The following is a 27,035-nucleotide window of genomic DNA, read 5'->3' as shown; positions in this document are numbered from 1 at the left end:
TCCTTTTACTCCTAATTCCTGCTTTACCATGATCTAGGCTTACAAATATCTTTACTCATCCTTTCACATATTCACAAATATAAAATTGTTGTATTGGTTACCACAATGAAGATATGTTATCATTTACATTTGCAACACTTTTAAGTCTTTAATAATCCCTGAATACAATTTTATAGTCTTCAGACCCTCATGCGTGCGTGTGTGGGTGTTAAGTTGCTTCAGCTGTGTCCAGCTCTTTGTGACCTTATGGACTGTAGCCTGCCAGGGCCCTCTGTCCATGGGATTCTCCAGGCAAGAATACTGGAATGGATTACCTGCCCTTCTCCAGGGGATCTTCCTGATCCAGGGATCAAACATGCATCTCGTCTGTCTCCTGGATTGGCAGGCAGGTATCTTTACCATTAGCATCACCTAAGAAGCCCAGATCCTCAGGTGTCCAATTCTTTTTCAGGTACTGTCATTGTACAAAGAAAATCAAATAATACGAACAGTGGAGAGAAAGAGCAAGGCTCTGTATTAATCTAACAAGTAATTCTTAGGCTCTGTACTTCCCTAATTTGGGAAGTTTCTAAGAAATACTGTTTTAGAATCAAATGCTCACTAAATATGAACAAATCAAACTGCTCTTTTTTTTAGATAAAAGGAATTTCCAAAACTACTGTTAATACTTAGGCAATGGAGAGGACAGTGTCCTCAGAGTTTATGATCACAAGGCTTACGATTATAAATTATTTAAAAGGTAATTAAACGCACTGTGTTGTCCTGGATTGACCCCTAGAACAGAAAAGTGATCCAAGTGGAAAAGTTAGTGAAACATGATTAAAATCTTGTGCTTCTTTAAGAGTAATACAATCAGTGTTCATTCCACAGTTTTGACAAATATACTACTAGTAATGTTAGATGATAATTAAGGGAAAATAATTGAGGAGTAGACAGAAACTCTGTATTATCTTGGCAACTTTTCTATTAATCTAAAATTATCCCAAAATGAAAAGTTAATTACAATAATATAATAATTGTTCAGTTTCCAATATAAAAAATCTAGAAGCTACAGATTTATAGTCATGTGTCACTGAAGAAACCACGAAGCTTCTGAGTCCGCTCTGATAAAATACAGTACCATTTGTTCAAGCTGTTGACCTGTGAGAGTCAAATAAGACAGCTACTATGAACTGCTTTGTAATGTATAATTCAACAGGAAGATGTAGAATATTGATATAAGCTTTATTTTTTAATAGTGCTTACACATACAAAGTGCACTGAAGAATCTATCATAAGAATAAAATAGGTTTCTAAGTCAGGTTTTTAAAAAATGATGACTTCTAAATTGCAATGAAACAGCTTCATTCATTTTATCTAATTGGAAAATGTTTTAGCAAATAGTTTTAGAGTCATAAAAATAGCTATATTTTTTATACACGTAACCCCAACCCTAAAAATTATTCTAAGAGTGAAATAAAGTGATGTAAGTTTTATGGAAGATGATATTTCATTTATAAAAAAATCAGATATCTAAAATGTTGAATAAAATGCTTATGCAACTCAGTCTACTATAAATTAATAACAAGACATGCTATGAATAAAATGCTAATTAATAACATAAGGACATACTTGGTGAAGAATTTTTATAGCATGTTAAAAGAAAAATTGTAGCAACCTTATTCATTAATAATGTATGAAGATAGTGGAGACTTTATTTTCAACATGCATTTTGATATAATAAAGAAAAATTAACATTAAAAATCAATTTTAAACACAACATCGTATTATTTATTATCTAAATATTTGTTCAGGAAAAGATGATGTTTGAGGATAATTTTATTACTTATCCAGTGTAATTAATTGTACTGGTTGAACCAACATGCTAACATAACATAGAATCTTGTACTGTAAGTATTTTCCTGGTGTAAAGAATCTACAGATAGCCAAATCATAGGCCTAGCCCTCCCTATCAATTTTCCTTTCATACGTTTTTCTTGGAAACAGCTTGTTCTGTTCATATTTCTGAGAAAATACCTCACGGATTTCCCTTCCCTGAGAGCCATATTCTTCAGACGCTGGAGATGCACAGAAGATTGCTGAGGGCCATTCCCACCATGAACTGAGGGCTCTGAACCATCTTTTAGACCTGCTGCTGCTGCTGCTAAGTCATTTCAGTCGTGTCCGACTCTGCGACCCCATAAACGGCAGCCCACCAGGCTCCCCCGTCCCTGCGATTCTCCAGGCAACTCCAGTGGGTTGCCATTTCCTTCTCCAATGCATGAAAGTGGAAAGTGAAAGTGAAGTCGCTCAGTCGTGTCTGACTCTTAGCGACCCCATGGACTGCAGCCTACCAGGCTCCTCCATCCATGGGATTTTCCAGGCAAGAGTACTGGAGTGGGTGCCACTGCCTTCTCTGACCTGGACCCTGGAAATTTTGCCTCCTGACTCTTACGATTACTCACTGTTTTCTTCCCATTCATTTTGGCAGCAACATTATTCTAGCATTGATCATTCTGAAAATAATATAGAAATTTCTATGTCTAATTTAAAGCTGATATTACTATTTTATAATAGTTTATATAATAGCATTATGAAATAAATGCAATATTCAAAATTATATGAGAAATTAGTAATAAGGATGTCATTGTATGCCATGTTTTCTAATTATAGTTTAACATTAAAATAATAGATTAAAAACCCATTCTAATTACCTTCCCAGTTAAATTCCTTGAATCCGCTGCATTTTTATCCAGCATTGTTATTTACTCTAACAATAATAGTTTAGTTTTTCATCTATTTAAGCATATTCTTTTCCTTTATGGCCTGAGAAATGTGTTCTCTTCAGATTTCAGATCTTTTACTCTCCCCTCAATATTGCTCTGCTGATTTCTCTAAAAGTCTCAACTTGTATACTCTTACTATTTTGGGAATTTAGAAAAATAACCTTTCACTGTTCCTACCTGTGTCCTTCCTGACGGATGCCTGAGCCTTTTTCTTTCTGTTTTCTTAGTTATTTAGTTCATATTAAGAGAGAGAAAAAGCCACAACTACCAGCACTAAGGCAGTTAGTAACTTCAGCCATTTAAATATTCTTGAACAATTCTGCAGCAGGAATTTAATGCTATTTATGACATCAAGTGTACATAGAGAAAATTAAATGAGCAAATTTAAAATCAGAAGGCTCTGCTTTAAAAAAAAAAAAAAAAAGACTCTGCTCTATCAGTTCAATAAGACACTATTACCCTTCATGTCCTTTCTTGGGCCATTCTTTAGTGCTTTTTGTAGGAGATTAACTACTGTACTACATATCAATAGTTCTCTAAATAAATCACCTTCGTTCTACATAGGCATTATGTAGTCCACTTTTTTTTTAATCTAAAACACTAGGATGAGGGGTAAATGAATGATAAATATAACATATAAAGAAAGAATAATTAAATGATAACAAATTAAGAAACAATAATGATAAATGATAACATATCAAGAAACAGTAAATAAAATGCTATCGACTAGCTCTAACAAAAATACTCAGATGTTGCATTGTATAGTTATTTGGATTTAACTTGAAGATAAAAAACTGATGATAGCTCTAATTTCATTAGACTTGAATAGGAACACATAACCCTCCAAAAATGTTTGTATTCAAACAGCTGCTATATATTCAACACTTAATTTATTTCAACTCCTATTTAATTAATTCCACATGTATTATTTTATTTGTTTCCAAATCCTTTGGCCTTGTAAACATATAATTTCCATTAAAAATAAACATTCTGAGGGCAAAAAGATTTATAGAACTGGCCCAAATGTACACAAGCAAGTGATAGACCACAGCTTGCTTAAACTAGCCTGCATCACAACACCCATGATTTTACATACACATCACAATTTTAAATCACCTGTGAATATGCAAAAATGTGAATTATAAATCTCGCCATGTGTCAGTCTCTTGAAAATTCTGGTAATGGTAATATCCTTCTCTCTATGGAGAGAAATTCATTCAACAGCCGGTCAAAATGTGAAATATAAAATTTCTAAGTCTTACTTCTATATCTAAGAAAGAGAGATGTTGCAATTCTGGTAGATGTGGTAAAGAAATTTCCCTATGGATTCTCAAACACTGTCTTCACCATGGAATCAATGAAAACATAAAGAAGCAAAAGTTTCATCCTTGACCTGTAAGTGGAATTTAAAGAGGTTTCCCTGAGAGGTCATGAACCTTAGAATTGAATCTCAGTTTCCCTCAGGGTATGGAAATTTCCCATCATTATAATTTTCTAGGACACAGTTATTTATAGTTTGACTTGCTCAAGTGTTTGTAAAAATTGTCTGACCCCAATCAGTTAGTTTTTTTTTTTTTTTTTAGCTTCTCCTGGGCTTCTATTTGTAGGTGCTTTCAATTCCCTTCATATTCAGAAAGAGAAAACTGTGTAAATTAAGACAGAACATAGTCCCTTTGCAGACTGTGGTGAAATGTCTCTTTATTTACTAAATGCAAAAGATGAGTTCTGGGATAAGGCATAGCATCAGTCCACAAAGGCAGGTACAGTGTGGGGGACTAGAGCAACAGTCATGCTTACTGAAGAGTAACAACTTTCATGTATGATTGTTTTTCATGCAAAAATCTATACATTAACCCAGAATCTGCTTTTCTTCTCTCAGTACGTGGTCTTGATATGCCATAATTTTAAAATTAAAAGTACAATTTCCAGACCTTAAAGAAAAATTTCTCTTTTCTTTCTTTCTTTCTTTCTTTTTTTTTTTTTTAAAGAAAGATTGACAGTTTGTTTACTCTGATGGAATGTTGCATTGCAATTGAAGCTGGAGGGAAAAATCAGGGCTTAGCTCATGAGGTCCCTGCAGAGAGTCTATACCAATGAATGTGCCCCTCTATACACTCTTGTATTCTACCTATTTTTAATGTTTAGTCATCCTCCCCAGAAAGTAACAGTATTGAAGTGATTCATCAGAAAGGTAAATATTTGTAATTGCCTTGACTTCATTTGCACATGGTATTAAGGGACAAGCGTTATTATACTTTCAATGAAATTTTAGATGCTTTTCCTGACATGGAATAGCCATCTGACATGGACCACACTCCTAGAGGGGATATTTTAAAATTATGGCTCAACAGCTGGACTCCAGCAATTAATCCTGGAACCCTGGTTCCTACTTCAAAACACATGTAGCATCTTCTATTTTATTCCAAGTCCTGATTTACTTAATCCTTTATTATTTGCTTCAGCTAGAGGGAGTGAGTGGGATAAGAAATATTGTGATGATGGGGTAAGGCAGATAATGTAACAGGTATGTTATAGAAACAGTAAATTCAGAGAAACCTTACAAATCAGAAAAGAGGGAAGGACACAAGGAGCAAAAAGAACAAAGAGTGTGTGAAATGAGAGGATGATGTGGAGGTGAGTTAAGTGACAATATGGCTCTTTCACAAGCGCAGGCGGCTGCAACGGCACACAAGCGCAGCCGAGAGGAGCTACCCCACGTCCGAGGTCAGGGGCAGCGGCCGAGAGCGCCAGGCTGCAACGGCGCAGGAACGTCGGAGAGGAGCTACCGCCTGCCCGAGGCCCCGGGTGGCGGCCAGGAGGAGCTACCCCAGGTCCAAGGAGCAGTGGCTGCACGGGCGCAGAAGGGCCTAGAGGAGCTACTCCACGTTCAAGGTCAGGAGGGGCGGTGGTGAGGAGATACCCCTTGTCCAAGGTAAGGAGCACTGGCGGCACTTTGCTGGGGCATTAGTGAAGAGATACCCCATGTCCAAGGTAGGAGAAACCCAAGTAAGATGGTAGGTGTTGCAAGAGGGCATCAGAGGGCAGACACACTGAAACCATACTCACGGAAAACTAGTCAATCTAATGACATGGACCACAGCCTTGTCTAACTCAATGAAGCTAAGCCATGCCCTGTGGGGCCATCCAAGATGGGCGGGTCATGGTGGAGAGATCTGACAGAATGTATTCCACTGGAGAAGGGAATGGCAAACCATTTCAGTATTCTTGCCTTGAGAACCCCATGAACAGTATGAAAAGGCAAAATGATAGGATACTGAAAGACGAACTTCCTAGATCAGTAGGTGCCCAATATGCTACTGAAGATCAGTGGAAAAATATCTCCAGAAAGAATGAAGGGATGGAGCCAAAGCAAAAACAATACCCAGTTGTGGGTGTGACTGGTGATAGAAGCAAGGTCCAGTGCTGTAAAGAGCAATATTGCATTGGAATCTAGAATGTCAGGTCCATGAATCAAGGCAAATTGGAAGTGGTCAAAAAGGAGATGGCAAGAGTGAACGTCAACATTCTAGGAATCAGCGAACTAAAATGGACTGGAATGGGTGAATTTAACTCAGATGACCATTATATCTACTACTGCAAGCAGGAATCCCTTAGAAGAAATGGAGTAGCCATCATGGTCAACAAGAGTCCAAAATGCAGTACTTGGATGCAATCTCAAAAACGACAAAATGATCTCTGTTCGTTTCCAAGGCAAACCATTCAATATCACAGTAATCCAAGTCTATGCCCCAACCAGTAACGCTGAAGAAGCTGAAGTTGAATGGTTCTATGAAGACCTACAAGAACTTTTAGATTAACACCCAAAAAAGATGTCCTTTTCGTTATAGGGGACTGGAATGCAAAAGTAGGAAGTCAAGAAACACCTGAAGTAACAGGCAAATTTGGCCTTGGAATACAGAATGAAGCAGGGCAAGGGCTAAAAGAGTTTTGCCAAGAGAACTCACTGGTCATAGCAAACACCCTCTTCCAACAACACAAGTCAAGACTCTACACATGAACAGCACCAGAGGTTCAACACCGATCTCAGATTGATTATATTCTTTGCAGGCAAAGATGGAGAAGCTCTATACAGTCAGCAAAAACAAGACCGGGAGCTGACTCTGGCTCAGACCATGAACTCCAAATTCAGACTGAAATCGAAGAAAGTAGGGAAAACCACTAGACCATTCAAGTATGACCTAAATCAAATCCCTTATGATTATACAGTGGAAGTGAGAAATAGATTTAAGGGACTAGATCTGATAGATGGACTGCCTGATGGACTATGGACGGAGCTTCATGACATTGTACAGGAGACAGGAATCAAGACCATCCCCATGGAAAAGAAATGCAAAAAAAGCAAGATGGCTGTCTAAGGAGGCCTTACAAATAGCTGTGAAAAGAAGAGAAGTGAAAAGCAAAGGAGAAAAGGAAAGACATAAGTATCTGAATTCAGAGTTCCAAAGAATAGCAAGGAGAGATAAGAAAGCCTTCCTCAGCGATCAATGCAAAGAAATAGAGGAAAACAAGAGAATAGGAAAGACTAGAGATCTCTTCAATAAAATTAGAGATACCAAGGGAACATTTCATGCAAAGATGGGCTCTATAAAAGACAGAAATGGTATGGACCTAACAGCAGCAGAAGATATTAAGAAGAGATGGCAAGAATACAAAGAAGAACTGTACAAAAAAGATCTTCATGACCAAGATAATCATGATGGTGTGATCATTGATCTAGAGCCAGACATCCTGGAATGTGAAGTCAAGTGGGCCTTAGAAAGCATCGCTACGAACAAAGCTAGTGGAGGTGATGGAATTCCAGTGGAGCTATTTCAAATCCTGAAACATGATGCTGTGAAAGGGCTGCAGTCAATATGCCAGCAAATTTGAAAAACTCAGCAGTGGCCACAGGACAGGAAAAGGTCAGTTTCCATTCCAATCCCAAAGAAAGGCAATGCCAAAGAATGCTCAAACTACCAAATGATTGCACTCATCTCAGACGCTAGTAAAGTAATGCTCAAAATTCTCCAAGCCAGGCTTCAGCAGTACATGAACCATGAACTTCCTGATGTTCAAGCTGGTTTTAGAAAAGGCAGATGAACCAGATCTCAAATTGCCAACATCCACTGGATCATGGAAAAAGCAAGAGAGTTCCAGAAAAACATCTATTTCTGCTTTATTGACTATGCCAAAGCCTTTGACTGTGTAGATCACAATAAACTGTGGAAAATTCTGAAAGAAATGGGAGTACCAGACCACCTGACCTGCCTCTTGAGAAACCTATATGCAGATCAGGAAGCAACAGTTAGAACTGGACATGGAACAACAGACTGGTTCCAAATAGGAAAAGGAGTATGTGAAGGCTGTATATTGTCACCCTGCTTATTTAACTTATATGCAGAGTATATCATGAGAAATGCTGGGCTGGAGGAAGCACAAGCTGGAATCAAGATTGCCGGGAGAAATATCAACAACGTCAGATATGCAGATGTCACCACCCTTATGGCAGAAAGTGAAGAGGAACTAAAAAGCCTTTTGATGAAGGTGAAAGAGGAGAGTGAAAAAGTTGGCTTAAAGCTCAACATTCAGAAAACGAAGATCATGGAATCCAGTCCCATCACTTCATGGGAAATAGATGGGGAAACAGTGGAAACAGTGTCAGACTTTATTTTTCTGGACTCCAAAATCACTGCATTACTGCACCCATGAAATTAAAAGACACTTACTCCTTGGAAGAAAAGTTATGACCAACCTAGATAGCATATTCAAAAGCAGAGACATTACTTTGCCAACAAAGGTCCGTCTAGTCAAGGCTATGGTTTTTCCTGTGATCATGTATGGATGTGAGAGTTGGACTGTGAAGAAAGCTGAGCGCTGAAGAATTGATGCTTTTGAAGTGTGGTGTTGGAGAAGACTCTTGAGAGTCCCTTGGACTGCAAGGAGATGCAACCAGTCCATTCTGAAGGAGATCAGCCCTGGGATTTCTTTGGAAGGAATGATGCTAAAGCTGAAACTCCAGTACTTTGGCCACCTCATGCGAAGAGTTGACTCATTGGAAAAGACACTTATGCTGGGAGGGATTGGGGGCAGGAGGAGAAGGGGATGACAGAGGATGAGATGGCTGGATGGCATCACTTACTCGATGGACGTGAGTTTGAGTGAACTCCGGGAGTTGGTGATGGACAGGGAGGCCTGGCGTGCTGCAATTCATGGGGTCGCAAAGAGTCAGACATGACTGAGCAACTGAACTGAACTGATGAGTCTTTCAGAATTTGTCCAGTAGTCCATGCTTCCTGACAGATTAAAATTTCATCCTGATCAGTAATTAATTAAATTATAGCATTTATTTTAAATCTACAAATATAGAGAACTCAAGTCTGAATCATTTCTTCTGTTCTTTAGGATTGTTTATTCATGGGAATATAGCAACTAATTTACCAACTAAAGCTTTGTGATATGTTCTAACAACTAGTAAATCTAGTTTCCTATCTAGTTTTCCTATTCTTCTCTTCTTCTGTCACCAAGCTTATTTAAAGACAGGCACATATGCATATTAAGTTTAGAATTGTTATATCAATTTCCATGAAAATATGCTTTGTCATTGGGGCCAGTTTAAGGAATCTATTAGTCATTCAGGTGGAAATACCATGGAGGAATTTGGATTTCCAGGTCTCAACCTCAAAGAATCATTGCTCAAAGAAAGTGTGCCAAGAAAGATGGGATGAAACACTGCTGGTGGATTTTATAAGATGAGAAGTGAGTGATGAGAGTTATGTTGAATAACATAGAGGGCACTGGTGACCCAGAAAAGACAAATTTAACTGAAGTGTGGCTGAAAGGGTTTAAACAGAACAGAAGGAAGGAAATGGGAGAGAAGTGTTCAATAAGTGTTTTGTAAGAAAGGGGAGAGAATCAAATGAAAGAGTAACTGATGAAGGAAAAGGAATCAATAGAAGATTTTACGTGAAAGATGAAGAGTGTAACAGATTTGCTTCCTTGCTGATGTAAAATTATCAAGTAGATAGTGAAATGTCGATAAAATAGATATAGAAGCTATTTTTAGACCAATTCCCTCATGCAAACAAGAAAGAAAGAACGTCTAGAGTACAATAAAGAGGTTGATTGCTTTGCATAAGAGCACAGATAATGAATGCATTTTTAAGAGTAAGTTCAGTTCAGTCCCTCAGTCGTGTCCAACTCTTTGCGACCCCATGAATTGCAGCACGCCAGGCCTCCCTGTTCATCACCAGTTCCAGAGGTTCACTCAAACTAACATGCATCAAGTCAGTGATGCCATCCAGCCATCACATCTTCTGTCGTCCCCTTCTCCTCCTGCCCCCAATCCCTCCCAGCATAAGAGTCTTCCAATGAGTCAACTCTTCGCATGAGGTGGCCAAAGTACTGGAGTTTCAGCTTTAGCATCATTCCTTCCAAAGAAATCCCAGGGCTGATCTCCTTCAGAATGGACTGGTTGCATCTCCTTGCAGTCCAAGGGACTCTCAAGAGTCTTCTCCAACACCACACTTCAAAAGCATCAATTCTTCAGCGCTCAGCTTTCTTCACAGTCCAACTCTCACATCCATACATGATCACAGGAAAAACCATAGCCTTGACTAGACGGACCTTTGTTGGCAAAGTAATGTCTCTGCTTTTGAATATGCTATCTAGGTTGGTCATAACTTTTCTTCTAAGGAGTAAGTGTCTTTTAATTTCATGGCTGCAGTCACCATCTGCAGTGATTTTGGAGCCCAGAAAAATAAAGTCTGACACTGTTTCCACTGTTTCCCCATCTATTTCCCATGAAGTGATGGGACTGGATGCCATGATCTTCATTTTCTGAATGTTGAGCTTTAAGCCAACTTTTTCACTCTCCACTTTCACTTTAGCAAAAATCAAATGGATACTCTGTGCAAAGATGCGTGCGTGCATACAAAGTTGCTTCAGTCATGTCCTACTCTTTACGACCTTGTGGAGCCCACCAGGCAAGAACACTGGAGTAGGTTGCCTTGCCTTCCACCAGGGGATCTTCCCAAACCAGGGTTCGAACTAGCGTCTCTTATATCTTCTGCATTGGCAGGCGTGTTTTTCACCACTAGCACCATCTGGGAAGCCTGTGTGCAAAGATGCTTGATGCCAAATTGCTGAAATATCCATAAACACATGAAGGATTTGATTTTTAATTATTCTTCTAATCAAAATTATTCTGATGCCGATAATTATTTTTGAACTTAGAAGTCAAAAAATAACAGATTTCATCAGAAGAAATCTGTTTAATTTTCACATCTCACCTTGCATCACATTCCCTCCTGTCAACTGATTATCTTCAGTTCAGTTCAGTCGCCAAGTCATGTCCGACTCTTTGCAACCCCATGAACAACAGCATGCCAGGCCTCCCTGTCCATCACCAATTCCTGGAGTTCACCCAAACTTATGTCCATTGAATTGGTGATGCCATCCAAACATCTTATCCTCTATTGTCCCCTTCTCCTCCTGCCCTCAATCTTTCCCAGCGTCAGGGTCTTTTCAAATGAGTCAGCTCTTCATATCAGGTGGCCAAAATATTGGAGTTTCAGCTTCAACATCAGCCCTTCCAATGAACACCCAGGAATGATCTCCTTTAGGATGGACTGGTTGGATCGCCTTGCAGTCCAAGGGACTCTCAAGAGTCTTCTCCAACACCACACTTCAAAAGTGTCAATTCTTTGGTGCTCAGCTTTGTTTACAGTCCAACTCTCACATCCATACATGACTACTAGTAAAACCAGAGCCTTGATTAGATAGACCTTTGTTGACAAAGTAATGTATCTGTTTTTAATATGCTGTCTAATGTGGTCATAGCTTTCCTACCAAGAAGTAAGTGTCTTTTAATTTCATGGCTGCAGTCACCATCTGCAGTGATTTTGGAGCCCAAGTAAATAAAGTCAGCCACTGTTTCCACTGTTTACCCATCTATTTGCCATGAAGTGATGGGACCAGATGCCATGATCTTCGTTTTCTGATTGTTGAGCTTTAAGTCAAGTTTTTCACTCTCCTCTTTCACTTTCATCAAGAGGCTCTTTAGCTCTTCTTCACTTTCTGCCATAACAGTGGTGTCATGTGCATATCTGAGGTTATTGATATTTCTCCCCACAATCTTGATTCCAGCTTGTGCTTCCTCTAGCCCAGCGTTTCTCATGATGTACTCTGCATATAAGTCAAATAAGCAGGCTGACAATATACAGCCTTGACGTACTCCTTTTCCTATTTGGAACCAGTCTGCTGTTCCATGTCCAGTTCTAACCATTGCTTCCTGACCTGCATACAGGTTTAGATTTCCCATATGCTAGGTGAGGGAGGCAGTTTAAAAAGGATCAGTATCTCTCTGCTGCTGCTGCTATTGCTGCTAAATCGCTTCAGTCATGTCCAACTCTGTGCGACCCCAGAGATGGCAGCCCACCAGACTCCCCCATCCCTGGAATTCTCCAGGCAAGAACACTGGAGTGGGTTGCCATTTCCTTCTCCAATGTATGAAAGTGAAAAGTGAGAGTGAAGTCACTCAGTCGTGTCGCACTCCTAGCAACCCGATGGACTGCAGCCTACTAGGCTCCTCTGTCCATGGGATTTTCCAGGCAAGAGTACTGGAGTGGGGTGCCATTGCCTTCTCCCAGTATCTCTCTAGTGACAGGCAAAGCAAAATCTGGAGGAAAATAAATGTCATTTGGATTTTCAAATCCAACTCTATGATGTAACAGCAAGAAAAAATTTCCCATAGTTAAAGAAAAATTAGGTCTCTATGGAGTTACTTTTTTCTCATAAACGGCATAGCTAGAGGCACTAGATTCTGAAGTATGTTGACTCCCGGTGTAAGTGATTCTTATTCTGCCTCTTTAAAGGAGAAATAACAGTAGCAGAGAATTTTGGCAGTGCTGTAGTCCTTATTAAATAATAAACTACTAAGTATAGTATGAATCTGAGATTGTACTTGCTTCCAACCATCTCTGGAAAAGACACTTGGAAACATGAAATCAGATAATTCTAACTCCTATATTTCATATATATATATATACATACATACATACATACATACATACATATATATACACCCTTACTTTTTGGTATTAATTTGTATTAAGAAAAAATAAGTTACTTTTAGACTTAAATTCACTCAACAATATTTATTAAGCACAGCATGAAGTAATAAATACAATCTCTGACCTTATAGGGATTACAAATTTGTTGGAGGGCAAAGAGAAAACAAAAGCCAAGAAATAATTGCTGAAGTTTGTTTCTGACATTGATACTAAGGATATCATCAGATGAAGAGTTAAAGAGTTACCTAGAAGAAAGTCATCAGGGAAAACATCTAAGGAGATGACAGTTCATCTGAAAGAAGAAGAAGAAAAAAAAAAAAAGTGCCAGAGAAGAACTCTGGGCAAGAGAATTTCAAGAGTAAGCAGTGTAAGAAAAGCAAAAGCCATAAACTAGAAAAGGCTTGAATTATTTAAAAGGCAGGAGAAAAATGTAGAGAGAGAAAGAGAAAGTGGGTGGAACCTTGTGAGAAAAGGAATGGAGCACGCACTGCACTGGGAAGGGGGGAGTAACAGGATTACAGCCTAATTTGCACAATTAAATGACGCCAGCGACTACTGTATCCTCAATAGATCTGAATGAATGGGAAGGTAAAAGCACATTGTCCTTGTAAGAAAGAATTCCTCTTAGCATGTAAGCTAATGACCACACAAGGCCCTTTGTTTCATCCACAGTTTCCTCATGGCATTTTTCACCTCCATGTTCCTCAAGGTGTAGATCAGGGGATTTAACATGGGTGCAACGATGGTAAAGGACACAGCCATCGCCTTGTCTATGGGATAGGTGACCACAGGCCTCAAGTACAAGAAAATACAAGGCACAAAGAACATGAAGACCACCATGAGGTGGGAGCCACAGGTGGAGAGGGCTTTACGCTGCCCTTCAGAGCTACAGGACTTCAGGGAGCAGAGGATGACCACATAGGAGGTGACGAGGATTAAGAAGATGGCCATACACATCACCCCACTGTTGAGGATAACTAAAAGACCCAGGATGCGGGTGTCCATGCAGGCCAGTTTCAGCAACGGAAACAAATCACACATAAAATGATCAATGACGTTAGGGCCACAGAAGGGAATTTGATACATGAAGAGAAGCTGTACTGTCGCATGGGTAAATGCCCCCACCCATGACCCTCCCAGTAGTAAGCAGCACATCCGAGGCCTCATGATGGTCATGTAGTGCAGGGGCTTACAGATGGCCACGTAGTGGTCATAGGCCATCACGATGAGAAGCATGATGCCCACTCCACCGAAGAAGTGGTCAATGACGAGCTGGGCCATGCAGGCTTTGAGGGAGATGGCAGTGTTCTCAGAGAGGGAGTCCACAATCATCTTGGGGGCAATGACAGAAGAGTAGGTGACATCCGTGAGAGAGAAGGACATAAGGAAAAAATACATGGGTGATCTCAGACTCTGACTTGTGACCACAGTTACCACAATGAGGAGGTTTCCCAAAATGGTGGACACATACATGATTAGAAACACCGCAGAGAGTATTTTCCGCAGCTCTGGATTCTTTGCAATGCCCAAAAGAATGAATTCCATCACATTGTTGGGATTCCCCATTTACTATGGGCTGATATAAGCTTATCTCTCTGAGCTGGAAAATCTACAAAAGAATATGATTCCAAATTAACAATTATTATGAATTTGGGGTTTTTTTTTTTTTTTTTTTTTGGACTCTCTCTCACACCCTCTTGACTTACCTTTTCCTTCAGCCATCAGTACAGCAACTAGCTACAAACAATCGGATCCTGATAACACCTTGATCCTTGTCATTCCCTGTATAACACCTCTCACCAGTGTATCTCTTGCTTTTCTGACACTTGCTGCTTGAGACACTTAGAAGACCCTGCTTCATCACCCTGGGACATCAACCATGTGGTGATATGGAGAACTAACATATCTTTAGAAATCCTAGATCACCAGTCAATAGAAGCCAGTGGATAAATGGTAACCAGCCTAGCACAATCTAAGATTCAGATTTGCTCCTCCCCTGTTTCACTCTCCCCCATTCACTGCCTTCATTTTCTTTTCCACAATGAACTACCAACACACAAGTCCTCTCAGCTGCTGCCTTTTAGGAAGCTAAAGCTAGGAAGCTGACCTTAATGTATCACTGGACATATCTAGTAACCTCAGAACATTCTATTTCAGCCCATTTGTTTCATATGCTTATTGATTACTAGAATGTTCTAGTTGAAGAGCCTGCAAAGCAGGTAGGTCATATCCCAAAGGCTCTCCACTTATTAAGAACTATACTCTTTGTATCTGCATTTCTTCCTATCAGATTGGATTATTATTGCATACCATGACTATTCGATAAATCTTTCTTGTGTATCGGGCACTAGACTATCCCATGAAGCATTTTCTTCATTTTAGAGATAAGATGCTGAGGCAGAAATGGGTGAAAAAATGACAGAAAGTTCCCAAAGATAATAAACATTGAAGCCAAGTTCAAGTCCAGGTTTTCCTGCATCAAAATCAATACCAACAACAACCTATATTGCTCCTTTTAGTATAATGTTGAGTGCTCAATATGAAAGAGATACTGAAAATTCAATAATTTCCACATCATGACAATACAGAGAGGCAAATTTATACTTCCCGTGCTTATCTTATTCAATAATTCTACAGTAAAATTCAATGATTAATTAATAATGAGACTACAATGAAGAATATGTTTTTATTATAAATATAATCCTGAAACCATGATTTATAACCTTTACTTACCTCCCAAGATTCTAATTATTTTCCAAAAATGCTTATTAAAGAAAACAAAAGCTTAAATCTTTCTTTGCTCCAGGAAGACCCAGATTCAACTTGGGCAGCCTAATCCCAGCAGACAAGCCCAAGTGAACATAAATCCTTTCTTCCGTTTTTTTCTTCTGAAGGGGTGCACCCAGATAAAGCCAAAGATTCTAAAGAATAATACAAATATTAACAAAGCAACTAATCTATTTTGCACTCACTATGTGACAGCAAGGTGTTTTTTCTGCTATTTGCATTATTACATTTATTTTCGTATCACTTGGGACAAGGTACTGTCACAGATCTCATCTTGAGGATGAGGAAATGGAGCTTTAGACACATTGAGCATCTCAGTTAAACACAGCGGAAATTACAAATCCATGTCATCTCATTTAAAAACACAAAGTCATAGTCTTTGCCTTATACCACTAAAGAAATGAATAGTGGCCTCCATTCACTAAATGCAGTTGTTACCACTGTTGAATGATGAGATGGTATGACAAGTGCTTCATTAGCCAAGGTCTCTTTGCAAGGCATACTTAAGCAGAGGCTGTCTTGGGGGACCTCTGTTAGAGATGATTCCTTTAAATGGGGATGCAAACTACAAAGTCTCTGAGACTCCTGTAAGCACCTAAGACCCACTCTTAGAATTACCCTCTTACTAAACAAAATTATACAACTTTCAGGACAATCTTTGCAAATATACAATGTAGATTAGCTTCAGTCACTCTCATCTCCAGTCTAAGAACTTCAAAAAATTTTAATAGCACAAATGAAGTAGAAAGGACCTGTTCTTGGAAATCAGGAAAGCTGGTTTTATTCCAGGTTGTCCCTCTCACTCCTAGGTTATGTTGTTACATTGTTCACTATCTGGGCCTCAGTTTTCTCATCTAGAGAATGAGGTAGCTCTGGCAGGTTATTAGAGAACTGGGGTTCAGAGGAGCCAGCATAGAGACTCTGTTCCCTTCAAACACAGCAGCTCGCCTCCTATCTACATTAAATGTTTACACTTCTAAGCAATATTTCCTCTGAACTATCTCATGGCTTCAAATATTCCAAAACAAAATATACTATACTAAGATAACAATGCCCTTCTATTTTAATATATATTGACTACTAGTTTACATATCAGCTTCCTATTTTGAAATTCAAGACCCTCAACCAAAGTAGTCAACCTCATCTTTTTCTACAATTCCCTCTCACTGCCATAAAGCCCATACCTAACTGTCAGAACACATTTGATTGTGTTTTGTACAGTGCATTAAATCCATGGGGTCAAGAATGAACAACACAATTGTCCACTGCAGTCAAGACATTTACTGACTACACGACCTATAAATCCTGTAAAAATAAAACAATGAAACAACAGTTCAAGTCATTAAGTGTTCAGATCAGATCAGTCGCTCAGTTGTGTCCGACTCTTTGCAACCCCATGAATCACAGCACGCCAGGCCTCCCTGTCCATCACCAACTCCCGGAGTTCACTCAGACTCACCTCCATCGAGCCAGTGATGCCATCCAGCCATCTCATCCTCTGTCATCCCCTTCTCCTCTTGCCCGCAATCCCTCCCAGCATCAGAGTCTTTTCCAATGAATCAACTCTTCGCATGAGGTGGCCAAAGTACTGGAGTTTCAGCTTTAGCATCATTCCTTCCAAAGAAATCCCAGGGCTGATCTCCTTCAGAATGGACTGGTTGGATCTCCCTTCAGTCTAAGGGACTCTCAAGAGTCTTCTCCAACACCACAGTTCAAAAGCATCAATTCTTCAGCACTCAGCCTTCTTCAGAGTCCAACTCTCACATCCATACATGACCACAGGAAAAACCATAGCCTTGACTAGACGGACCTTTGTTGGCAAAGTAATGTCTCTGCTTTTGAATATGCTATCTAGGTTGGTCATAACTTTCCTTCCAAGGAGTAAGCGTCTTTTAATTTCATGGCTGCAGTCACAATCTGCAGTGACTTTGGAGCCCAGAAAAATAAAGTCAGCCACTGTTTCCACTATTTCCCCATCTATTTGCCATGAAGTGATGGGACCAGATGCCATGATCTTAGTTTTCTGAATGTTGAGCTTTAAGCCGACTTTTTCACTCTTCTCTTTCACTTTCATTGAGAGGCTCTTTAGTTCTTCTTCACTTTCTGCTATAAGGGTGGTTTCATCTGCATATCTGAGGTTATTGATATATTTTCTGGCAATCTTGATTCAAGCTTGTGCTTCATCTAGCCGAGTATTTCTCATGACGTACTTTGCATATAAGTTAAATAAGTAGGGTGACAATATACAGCCTTGACATACTCTTTTCCCTATTTGGAACCAGTCTATTGTTCCATGTCCCGTTCTAACTGTTGCTTCTTGACCTGCATAAAGATTTCTCAGAGGCAGGTGAGGTGGTCTGGCATTCCCATCTCTTTCAGAATTTTCCACAGTTTGTTGTGATCCACACAGTCAAAGAGTCTGGTATAGTCAAAAGAATAAGTAGATGTTTTTCTGGAACTCTCTTGCTTTTTTGATGATCCAGTGGATGTTGGCAATTTGATCTCTGGTCCTCTGCCTTTTTTAAATCCAGCTTGAACATCTGGAAGTTCACAGTTCACATATTATTGAAGCCTGGCTTGGAGAATTTTGAGCATTACTTTACTAGCATGTGAGATGAGAGCAACTGTGCAGTAGTTTGAACATTCTTTGGCATCGCCTTTCTTTGGGATTGGAATGAAAACTGACCTTTGGTCCAGTCCTGTGGCCACTGCTGAGTTTTCCAAATTTGCTGACATATTGAGTGCATCACTTTCACAGCATCATCTTTTAGGATTTGAAATAGTTCAACTGGAATTAGTGTATATAACTTGCTCAAAGCGTCTTTTTTTAATATAAATTTATTTTAATTGGAGGTTAGTTACTTTACAATATTGTATTGGTTTCGCCATACATCAATATGAATCTGCCACAGGTATACACGTGTTCCCCATCCTGAACCCCCCTCCCTCCTCCCTCCCAGTACCATCCCTCTAGGTCGTCCCAGTGCACCAGCTCAAAGCCTCTTGATGCCTATGTGATTAAGTTGATACCTCAGCTCACTGACCACAGCCCTTCCACAAATTTTACACCCTGTCTCACAAAACTGTCATGAAACTCAGAGGAAGTAAGAGACATGAGAATGTTTGGAGAGCACTATCCAAATATTCATTATGATTATCTTCCATTCCTATAAGCCCCTGGCCTCCCCTTCCCATGTTCATGTCATTTGTTAAACTAATCTCTTACACTCATCTTTCAGACTCACATCATCTCCCAAATCTCCCTCACCTGTTATTCTGGATATTTGTTACATGTTTCTGTATAGCTTGCATATCAGAAGTAATTCATTTATCTCCTTATTTAGCTAAATTAAAAAAAGATTAATGTTTATGAAATAAATAAAAAATGATGCAGCAAAAATTGAAGGTCTTTCTTAATAAACATTTAACCAGTTCCATCATATTTTTAAAAAGATAAATTTTAAAGAAATATCAAAATTTCCAAATCAATTTATTTATAATAAAAGAAAATATACAGTCCATGGAATTATATAGGCCAGGATACTGGATTGGGTAGCCATTCCCTTCTCCAGGAGATCTTCCCAACCCAGGGATCGAAGCTGCATCTCTTAGGTCTCCTTCACTGGCAAGCTGATTCTTTACAACTAACATCACCTGGGTCTCTTAAATACTAAATTGACTAAAAGGGTATCAGTTACTCCTGAACACTTAATAAGATATGTTTCTGAACTGACTTTAAAAGAAACCTTCAAAAGCAACTTGTTTTCTAAAACACTTTTTTAGCCAAAAGTAGAATATTTGTAATTAAATAATTTATTTTCATAAATTGTAAAAGCAAGACATGCCCCATGAGGGATAGCTTAAATAGATAGATAGATAGAAAGGTTAAAGTAAAAAACCCTCTCCCAACCATAAGCACTCACTCATTTGATCCTCTATTAACAGTTTAGTAAATGCTCCTAAGATATGCATTTGTATTTGGTATATATATCATCATTGATGTGTTTTACTCTATATGAACATATATAAAATAAAATAATTCACTTGAAATACTAGTTACAGCTTGTGTGAGCATTATCTGTCAATATAGATGAATTTTCCTTGATTTTAGTTGTTACATATTATTCCATTTCATTGTTACAATATAATTCCTTTAGTCCATTTTTGCTTGAAATTTATTTCAGTTTTAATATTTTACCTTACATGTAGATACACAATGAACACCACTCACAGACATCTTCACTTATTTCTGTTGGAGAAATCTATGTCATCATCAAAACAAAAAATACACATACATTTACATTTGACAGATTCTGTAGCATTGCTCTCAAAATCCTGAAGTTTCTTTTATTCCCCCAAAATAGTGTATTAAAAACTAATTTTCCCCACAGCTTTGCCATCACTAAATATTAGGAACCTTGAATATATTAAAATTAATGATGCAGAAAATCATCTCATTTTGATTTGAATTTGCTTAATCATTCAGTCTTAGAATCTCATTGGTGATATAAACAACAAATGTTAGTTCCCAGAGTTAAAGCTGTGCTGTGTGCCTGTGAACTAATTCATTCATTCGTGTTCAACTCTTTTGTGACCCCAAAGACTTATAGCCCACCAGGCTCCTCTATCCATGGAATTTGCCAGGCAAGAATACTGTAGTGGGTTGCCATTTCCTCCTGCAAGGGATTGCCCCAACCCAGGAGTCAAAACCATGTCTCCTGTATTGTCAAGCAGACTCTACCCTTGAGCCACTAGAGAAGCCCAAATCAAAGCGATATAATATCTATATAAAGATATATGATCTATGCATGCTAAGTCACTTTAGTCATGTCCAACTCTTTGTGACTCTATGGACTGTAGCCAGCCAGCTCTTCTGTCCATGGGATCCTCTAGGCAAGAATACTGGAGTGGGTTGCCATGCCCTCCTCCAGGGGATCTTCCCGATGCAGGGATAGAAGCTGTGTCTCCTGTGTCTCTTGCATTACAGGCAGATTCTTTACCACTGAGCCATCATCTATACACATATCCTAATCAAACTAATAATAAATTATTTAGTATATTCTATATATCAGATATTTTGCTATTACTTAATGTATGTTTTCTCACTTAGTCCTCACATCTAACTATGAGGAGACACATTGTATGACTGAGATAAAGTCAAATGATTAATTTGCTTAAGGGTATACAGTAAGTAATTAAGAAAGCCCGGATATGAACCCAAAAAGCCAACTCTAAGTTGATATGTGTTTCTTGTGTCTGAATTTCTCACGGAGCTTAATGATTTATTCAATAAAATCTCAGATAACAGGAAGCGATAGCAAGGTATTTAGGGAGAGCCTCTGGGTCATCATTTTTAAGGAGCAACAGTGTCCTGTGTTTCTTAGAAAACTCATGCCCAAGCACAGGCATCATCAACAGACTGTCTCTAATGAAGGACGTTAAACGGATTGTTTCTGTCCCTAAGCCTTCCTTCCTTCACTTGCTTTCCTTGAAAGAGGAATAGACATGTAATTATATACAGCAGCATAGTTTTGGATAGAAATTAGTATATCATTGTAGATACAAAAATTAATGCTTTCTTGAAATGACTCCAGAGGCAGGGGGCTTCAACCCTGAACAACCATCTGCTTCACCCTCAGGACCAATGCTGACCCCACACTTATAGGCAGAGCTCCTCAGAAATAAACATCTGTGTTTTACTATATATATATATATATATATATATACACACACACACACATATACACATATATGCAAATTTAATATGAATTATTTATATATATAAATTTAATATATATATTGAATAACTAGAATCAATAATTTATCAAACCAGAAAGAAAACTACTAAATAAGGTCTGTCTCAAAGGTGACTAATAGAAAAAGAAAGGCAGTTGGTACAAGAGGAACACAGAAAGATACCTACATATACACACATATACGTTGCTTGTATACGACATATACACACAGAATGTTGCTTGAAAGAAGGGAAGCACAATATGTCTAAAACTATCCTATATATACCAGCTACTCCCATTCCTCCCTTTTCTAAGACAAACCGCTGACACACAAACACACAATTTATTTGCTAATCTCATGATCTGGATAGAGACCAAAAGGTAGACACTTAAGTTCTGGCAATTTGCCCAAAGAGTTTAAAGTAAATTAAGCTAAAAATTGTTGATAACTCAAGACTTTTCAACCTGAGGCTAAAATTTGTTTATACAGACAAAACAGGTTAGCAACTGACATCTTAAATAAAATTGTGTATGTACATGATTCAGTAATTTCAGTGACCTCAAAACAGTAATTCAAATTAATAAGACCATGTTTAATGCTCAAAAAAGTTGTTAAAATCATCTCCAAAACTCAGTTTCATGTAATCTCTCTAATTACCTGATGATCTCTGTAACTAGAAGGCAGAGAGTGTGTAACTTTCTAATATCATGTCAGAATAATCAAAAGTCTGACTCCATGCAGAATATACTTACATGAACTTTTCTCTACAAAAGGTCTAGAAATCATGATGCATTATAGTTGCAACTTAGAAAATTCAAGTATGGAATGAAGTAAATCAGGATCACACTGGAAGCAAATCATCCAGTCAATGGGAGGTAATTTTGATAGGACCAGAGTTTCTAATGATTTTGAAAAACACATTTAAAACATATCTAAATGTCCAAGGATTTATATAGGAAACAATCTCTGTGGATAGGAGCAGAATTTAAATGTGAAAGTTTTCTAAAAAAGGCAGCCAGATATAAACAGTTTGCAAAATCATTCATGGAACTGCCTGCCATTTAACTATATTTGAGTTTAATTTGCAAACAGTTTCCAATACATATCTTAGAAAAAAACATTATTACTAAGACGTTTTCCTTTGGGCAATAGACTTGGGTTAAAGAAGACAGAGTGTTATTTTCAAATGACACAGGATTTCAAGAAGTGTAGACTTGCATCAATTCAACTGCACCCCTTTGAGGCTGTGTCTCCACTGACTGAGGTTCTAATCACCATACCAATGAATTCCCACACACTCCTGCAATGATCCACATTTCCCAGGTGTGGAGCCTCACTGGAGCTAGGCCAAACTGATGCTCCACAAACACACAACCAGATCATGGTGGGTGATAACTACTGAGTTATTTGTTGAACTAAGTTTTCTTCTTCAGTAGAAGAATAACCACGCAATGATTCATCTGCCTGATGATAGAGATGAAGAAAAGTCAGTAGGACTTATTCTTGATCACCTCGCTAGCCCCAGGGCTGACTTTTTCCATCACCTGATCTGGAGTTCTCTGTATCTTTTTTTTTAATTTATTTATATTAATTGGAGGCTAATTACTTTACAATATTGTATGGGTTTTGCCATACATTGACATGATTCAGCCATGGATGTACATGTGTTCCCCATCCTGACCCTCCCTCCACCTCCCTATCCATCCCATCCATCCCTCAGGGTCATCCCAGTGCACCAGCCCTGAGCACCCTGTCTCATGCATCGAACCTGGACTGACGATCTGTTTCATATGTGATAATATACATGTTTCAGTGCTATTCTCTCTAATCATCTCCCCCTCGCCCTCTCCCACAGAGTCTAAAAGACTGTTCTATACATCTGTGTCTCTTTTTCTGTCTCACATATAGGGTCATCATTACCATCTTTCTAAATTCCATATATATGCATTAGCATACTTTATTGGTGTTTTTCTTTCTGTGTATTTTAAGACTGCTCTTAAAATAGTATCACATCTAACTGCCATTATAAAGCATTTAACAATGCTCCTCAGCAAGAAAAAAGAAAGGCTAAATTCTTTCACATTCCTTAAAAATTGGTATTCTCAAATAGCATGTTTAAAATTTAAAAATATTTGGGGGTTAGGAACATTATTCTTTGTCTACTATTAATAATAATAAAAAAATCAGTATCCTACATTTGCAACACACTTCACAGACTATAACTAGTCCAATAAACATACTTGACCACACTCTAAGAAGTCTCCAGAGAAGCAAGAGTCTCTCAGTTTTACTGAAGATCAGGTGATGGACCAACCTCTGTGTTGGATTAACTTTCCTAACATTCTAAAGTTACTCCATGATCTCGTTTAACAATATAGACATGAGTTAGGGCAACTTGAACTTCCCAGATGGCTCAGATGGTAAAGAATCTGCCTGCAATGCAGGACACCCATGTTCCATCCCTGGATTGGGAAGATCCCCTGGCGGTTGGCATGACAACCCACTCCAGTATTCCTGCCTGGAGAATCCCCATGGACAGAGGAGCCTGGCAGGCGACAGCCCATGGGGTTGCAAAGAGTTGGACGTGACTGAGCGACTAAGCACAGCACACAGCACAGGGGAGCTTAGCACAATTCTCCTTTCCAATATTGCCCCCAAAAAGGTACTTTGTTGGATGTTTCACTTCCTTAATCGCTTCCTCTTCTGAACTAGGAATGCCACAAATTTGCTACCTTTTTTATATGATGTATGTGTGTCTGTGCATTATATGTAAAAACAGTAAAAAATGTTCATCCCCCAAGAAACCATTTTTACTTACTTGGGCAATACATTACCCTCATTTCAAATGCATGTTTTTAAATAACTTGCTTATTTTTGAAAATAGAAGGAAGATAGTATGGTTATTTAAACTCTGAGTAAACTGAAATTTTAGCTGTGCTTCAAACAACTACACAACTCTATATCCAATTTTTCTGTCCTACATCACCCTCTCATAAAATATTCTTCATATTACCCATTACTAACAAAACTTTATTTTTCATTTGTTTACTTGCTTATTACTTACCTACTCACCATTGGAATTAGTTCCACACAAATACAACCCTATTTGTATTATTCAACATCATATACCTAAATCCCACAGCTTTTCTTTTTCCCCACTGTAGACACCGAACAATATTTTTTGAATGAATTAAATGTCTAACTTTCCTAAACTGAATTGACCATGAAGCCATTTTCCAGTAAAAATGGTAACATTGTGGGATAACAATGGGAAAAGCCATTTATAGACACCTATTTAGCTCTTCAAGGTGCTGCCCTCATGCCCAAACTCAGTATCAGTCTCCTCAACGATTAAGCTATTTTTTTCCTCCAAATATCTTTCACCCAAGTGCCACTTTCTTTGAAATTCAATTGCTAAATTTCATTTCTTGAGCCCATTATGTTTCACTTTTCATGATGCCCATGAAAGATAATATACCTTCAAAGATGAGATCAGCAGGTGGCTTCTCTCTAACAAAAGTGGAATCAAGAAAGTGCAAGTCGCCCGAGGAATGAAGGTCAAGGGAGGGCTGAGAGAGGACAGTGTCCCTGCCCCACCAAAAGGGAAAAATGTCTCAATGGCAGTATCCACAGTGTGGCAAATGATGATATCTGTGTTTTGATATTTTCACATCATGAGAACAAGGACTGCTGTTGTCAGGTGAAAAGAGAGGAAGGAAAAAAAGTCTGAAAGACTTGTGTGGCTTACCTTCATTGAGTCATCTTTTTGTATGAAATGCAGTAAAGTCCTTCTTAATTACACTTGTTGCTTAAATTATTTAAAGAACCTATGAAAATGTATGTCTTTTAGCTGTGTTAGTTGCTCAGTTGTGTCCAACTCTTTGTGAACCCATGGACTGTAGCCCACCAGCCTCCTATGTCCATGGGATTTCCCAGGCAAGAATATTGGAATGTGTTGCCATTCCCTTCTCCAGGGGATATCCCTGACCTAGTGATCAAACCTGCATCTCTTATGTAAGTGGTGCTAGTCTTCATGTACAGGGTTTATTAATTTTACTCAAAAATAGTCTTATTATTAAGGTAAATCTTAAATTAGCTGTCAATTTATGCTTAAATATAAATTAAAATTGTTACTGCTAATTAATTCAAATTTTAAAAGCTCAGCCATGACTTCAGATTTAATACAGCAAGTACTTCAGTGTTACCACACTGCAGAGGGAGAGTCTTCTTCAGTTACTCGTTATTAAAAAAAATATTCACTTAAATATTCACTTTTCTATCCTAGCATGTTGGTATGAAAGCTTCAAACTCTAAATCAAACCTTTTCACTAGACTGTATATAGATAGATAGTTTCACTATATTTGATTGGTTTCATCGGGAAAACAAGAAGGGGAAGGGACAGAAAAACCTTATAGCTGGCCTTCAACGATAGAGAACTCACTTTCCTCACTAATGCCTAATAATTTCACTAAAGTCCAGACTAAAATAATGTATTCTTATATATAAAGATCCATACATTTATCTCATTAATTTTAAGGAAACACACTTGCATGCTTATGTTATGCAAGACAGCAAAAGAGACACAGATGTATAAAACAGTCTTTTGGACTCTGTAGGAGAAGAAGGAGGGGGATGATTTGGGAGAATGTCATTGAAACATGTATAATATCATATAAGAAACAAATCGCCGGTCCAGGTTTGATGCAGGATACAGGAGGCTTGTGGCTGGTGCACTGGGATGACCCAGAGGGATGGTATGGGGAGGGAGGTTCAAAATGGGGAACACATGCACACCCGTGGTGGATTCATGTTGATGTATGGCAAAACCAATACAATATTGTAAAGTAATTAGCCCCTAGTTAAAATAAATAAATTTAAATTTTTTAAAAAAATTGGAAATAATTAGGTGGCTGTTAGTCTTCAAGAGACATTCTTAATGATGAGTATGAAGGGACATCTTAATATACCTTAAACTTACTCACAAGCCAGCAAGTCTCCAACTGAGAATGCCAGATGGCCTTATATTCCCATCTTCAGCTCTGAAACCTTCTAAGTTTTCTGTTCACAATTTATAATATCAGTCAGTCAGTTCAGTGGCTCAGTCATGTCCGACTCTTTGCGACCCCATGAATAGCAGCACGCCAGGCCTCCCTGTCCATCACCAACTCCCGGAGTTCACTCAAACTCAAGTCCATCAGGTCGGTGATGCCATCCAGCCATCTCATCCTCTGTCATCCCCTTATCCTCCTTCCCCCAATCCCTCCCAGCATCAGAGTCTTTTCCAATGAGTCAACTCTTCTCATGAGGTGGCCAAAGTACTAGAGTTTCAGCTTCAACATCAGTCTTTCCAATGAACATCCAGGACTGATCTCCTTTAGGATGGACTGGTTGGATCTTCTTGCAGTCCAAGGGACTCTCAAGAGTCTTCTCCAACACCACAATTCAAAAGCATCAATTCTTCGGTGCTCAGCCTTCTTCACAGTCCAACTCTCACATCCATACATGACCACAGGAAAAACCATAGCCTTGACTAGACGAACCTTTGCTGGCAAAGTAATGTTTCTGCTTTTGAATATGCTATCTAGGTTGGTCATAACTTTCCTTTCAAGGAGTAAGTGTCTTTTAATTTCGTGGCTGCAATCACCATCTGCAGTGATTTTGGAGCCCCCCAAAATA

General features: G+C 38.6%; 1 protein-coding gene across 1 annotated transcript; it reads right to left on the bottom strand.

Annotated features, from left to right (window-relative positions):
* Positions 1–13,471: 13,471 nt before the first annotated feature.
* On the bottom strand, positions 13,472–14,416 carry LOC147358599 (olfactory receptor 4C6-like). The gene has a single exon (XM_086342070.1). It carries the CDS (start codon positions 14,399–14,401, stop codon positions 13,472–13,474), a length of 930 nt encoding a protein of 309 aa, XP_086198196.1. The 5' UTR covers positions 14,402–14,416.
* Positions 14,417–27,035: the final 12,619 nt, after the last annotated feature.

The sequence above is a fragment of the Bos grunniens genome, chromosome 15 (assembly GCF_055505025.1).
Source record: "Bos grunniens cultivar Pamir isolate PY7600 chromosome 15, Bosgru_T2T1.0, whole genome shotgun sequence".
Classification (NCBI taxonomy): domain Eukaryota; kingdom Metazoa; phylum Chordata; class Mammalia; order Artiodactyla; family Bovidae; genus Bos; species Bos grunniens.
Note: the sequence above shows the minus strand (reverse complement) of the source record. Positions and strands in the feature narration are given on the sequence as shown.

Coding starts and splice junctions, on each gene's coding strand:
- LOC147358599 (XM_086342070.1), bottom strand. CDS start 14,401: ATGGGGAATCCCAACAATGTGATGGAATTCATTCTTTTGGGCATTGCA.